Source organism: Orycteropus afer, unplaced genomic scaffold (assembly GCF_000298275.1).
Source record: "Orycteropus afer afer isolate SDZICR_OR568_19922 unplaced genomic scaffold, OryAfe1.0 scaffold00923, whole genome shotgun sequence".
Classification (NCBI taxonomy): domain Eukaryota; kingdom Metazoa; phylum Chordata; class Mammalia; order Tubulidentata; family Orycteropodidae; genus Orycteropus; species Orycteropus afer.
Window position 1 is genome coordinate 5,545 of NW_006922510.1, and position 3,016 is coordinate 8,560.

Sequence of the window (3,016 nt, forward strand, 5' to 3'; positions counted from 1 at the left end):
AAAATAAATTCTTTCTAAACTTGAACTGTATCAAAGGTGACAAGGGACACCTAATGAAGGGAGAATATCAGTTAATAATAGTTCAAAACATTTTGCCACAACAGATAGGAAATAATCATATCTGGGCTTTAGAAAAACAGTTTAGTTTGCATTGACTCTTAAAAAAAATTGAATGCAATGTACCAAAGTTATGTGTTAAAAGTATATTAATATGGTTTTGAAATATTTCAGCTATAAGATAGACACCATAATTAATATAGTAGTGTGAGAAGGGGAAGAAAAGGAGTAAATTAACAACATAATTAAACATAAAAAAATAAGATCTGATGTTGTTATGTGCCATTGAGTCAGACCCACTCATAGACACCCCACCTTGGGTTTCTGAGGTGGTATCACTACAGAAGTAGATTGTCCAACCTTCCTCCTGAGGAGTGGCTGGTGGATAAACTGCAAATGAGAGTAAAAAATAATAAATAATGTCACTAAAATAGACTCAGATTGACAGAGTAAGAGGAAAATAGTGAATACCACTTTTAAATCTTAAAATTTGCACTTTTAGAGGATATTTGAGAGGAAATAATAAGATACCCAAAATAAGAATATTCAATATAATAATAACAACGAATGTTCACCATCACAGTACAATACACAAAAGCTGAAGAATATATCACTATCAAATGTGTTTGAAATAATTTTCTATGGGGAAAACCTAGAAAAGTTTACCTCTTAATATATTAAAACAAATCTTAAAGAAAATCTATCCAGTTAAGAAATATCTGAAACCTATCTCAGAGAAGATAGACTGCCAGCATAAGTATTCACCAGTTTAAAAACTAATATGCACGCAAACTGCCATGCTAGAATTTTCTTCATAAGGACCATAGTTACCTTATTTGGGGACCTGTCTAGTAGCATGCCTGGGCATACGACGTCAGGGGAAGGCAGGACAATTGATCCGAAAGAACTTATTGAAAGGCGACATGACTTCCATGATGTTTATAAGATATTTTGAATTGACACCAATTACAGCTAGATTGTAGACTCGTTACAAACAGCAGTATAAAATATGTGATTGAAATATGTATGGTCAGATTGTGTAATGCAAAGAGAAGGTGATCAAAAATGAGTATGTTATGTGCTTGCTTCTCCACTAACAAAGCACACAGGAATCACTCTCATGTTTACTTCTCTCGAGATTAGAAGCTGGCTATGACTCCAAAATTCCTGGTAGCAAGTCTTTGTCATTATTGCAAACAGATCGGGTAGGAGACAATAATCAAGGATGAGAAATCAAACGGCACGAACAACTTTCATCTTGCTGGGACTGACAGATGACCCTCGGCTGCAAATTCTGCTTTTTATTTTTCTATCTTTTTCCTACATGTTAAGTGTAACTGGAAACCTAACCATCATCACCCTCACTCTGGTAGATTCCCACCTTAAAACACCAATATATCTTTTCCTTCAAAATTTCTCCTTTTTAGAAATTTCATTTACGACTGCTTGTGTTCCAAGATTCTTATATAGCATATCTTCAGGAGACAGGTCCATCACCTATGGAGCCTGTGCAAGTCAACTCTTATTTATAGACCTCTTTGCAGTAACAGAGTTTTTTCTCCTGGCCACCATGTCCTACGATCGCTATGTGGCCATCTGTAAACCATTGCATTACGTGACAATCATGAGCACCAGGGTATGTAAGAACTTCATACTCCTCTGTTGGGCAGCAGCACTGATGATCATTCTCCCACCAATTAGTCTGGGTTTGGACCTGGAATTCTGTGACTCTAATGTCATTGATCATTTTTGCTGTGATGCGTCTCCTATCTTGAAGATCTCTTGCTCAGACACATGGTTGATAGAACAGATGGTCATTGTGTGTGCTGTTTTGACATTCATCATCACTCTCATATGTGTAGTTCTTTCCTACACTTATATCATCAGGACAATCCTAAGGTTCCCCTCTGCCCAGCAAAGGAAAAAGGCATTTTCCACTTGTTCTTCTCACATGATTGTTGTTTCTATTACTTATGGAAGCTGTATCTTCATTTATGTCAAACCTTCAGCCAAGGACGAGGTGGCTATTAATAAAGGGATTTCACTTCTTATTACTTCTATTTCACCAATGTTGAATCCCTTTATTTATACACTGAGAAACAAGCAAGTGAAGCAAGCTTTCAATGACTCAATTAAAAAAATTATATTCCTCTCAAAGATGTAAAGGTGAAAGGAAAGTTGATGCATCCATTTAAATGGGAGGATGAATGATCACAAACATGACACTGCTAATACTATTTATTACTACATAGTTTATTCTCTAGTCATATTAACATTCTTTCTCTTTAAACTTGTTTTCTGTAAATTCTGATTAATTCATGCTTAAGATTAAAACCAGAATCTTAGAGAATATTCGATCTCATTATCTGGAAAAAAAAGGTTATTTGCCAAACATGTCTACTCTCTGGGGAACAGAGTAGACCACATTTTTCCACTTTCGTTGCAGTTTAGTGTGACTGTGTAAATGAGGTATGGCTAACAGAGTGAGAGTGGACATGATGTACACCATTTCTAGTGCTAGCCTACAAAAATATATAATATTTATATATATATGTATATGGGATCCACCATACCTTTCCTCACCTATACCCAGATGCTTTGTTTTTTTCCTTCTTTCATTTTTTTGTTACTTGTTCTGCGTGCTGTCTGGTCAGTTAGGATTCTCAGCCACCCACCAGGGTAGAACTACTTCATAGAGTTTCCTTTGCTATAATCTTTACAGGAGCAGATAGACATGTCTTTCTTGCATAGTGTCACTGGATGGCTCCAAACCACCAAACTTGCAGTTAACAATTGAGTGTTTAACCATTGTGCCACCAATACCAAAACCAAACCCAATATCATTGAGTGAATTCTGACTCATCGTGACCCTACAGGAACAAGTAGAACTGCCTCATGCAGTTTCTAAGGCTGTAAATATATACAGAAGCAGACTGCCACATCTTTTTCCCATGAAGTG

General features: G+C 36.1%; 1 protein-coding gene across 1 annotated transcript; it reads left to right on the forward strand.

The window, feature by feature from the left end:
• The first annotated feature begins 1,079 nt into the window (after positions 1 to 1,079).
• Positions 1,080 to 2,221, forward strand: LOC122151949 (olfactory receptor 6C2-like). Its single transcript, XM_042783336.1, has 2 exons — positions 1,080 to 1,096; positions 1,282 to 2,221. The coding sequence occupies exons 1-2, from the start codon at positions 1,080 to 1,082 to the stop codon at positions 2,219 to 2,221; spliced, it is 957 nt and encodes a 318-aa protein (XP_042639270.1).
• The last annotated feature ends 795 nt before the right edge of the window (positions 2,222 to 3,016 follow it).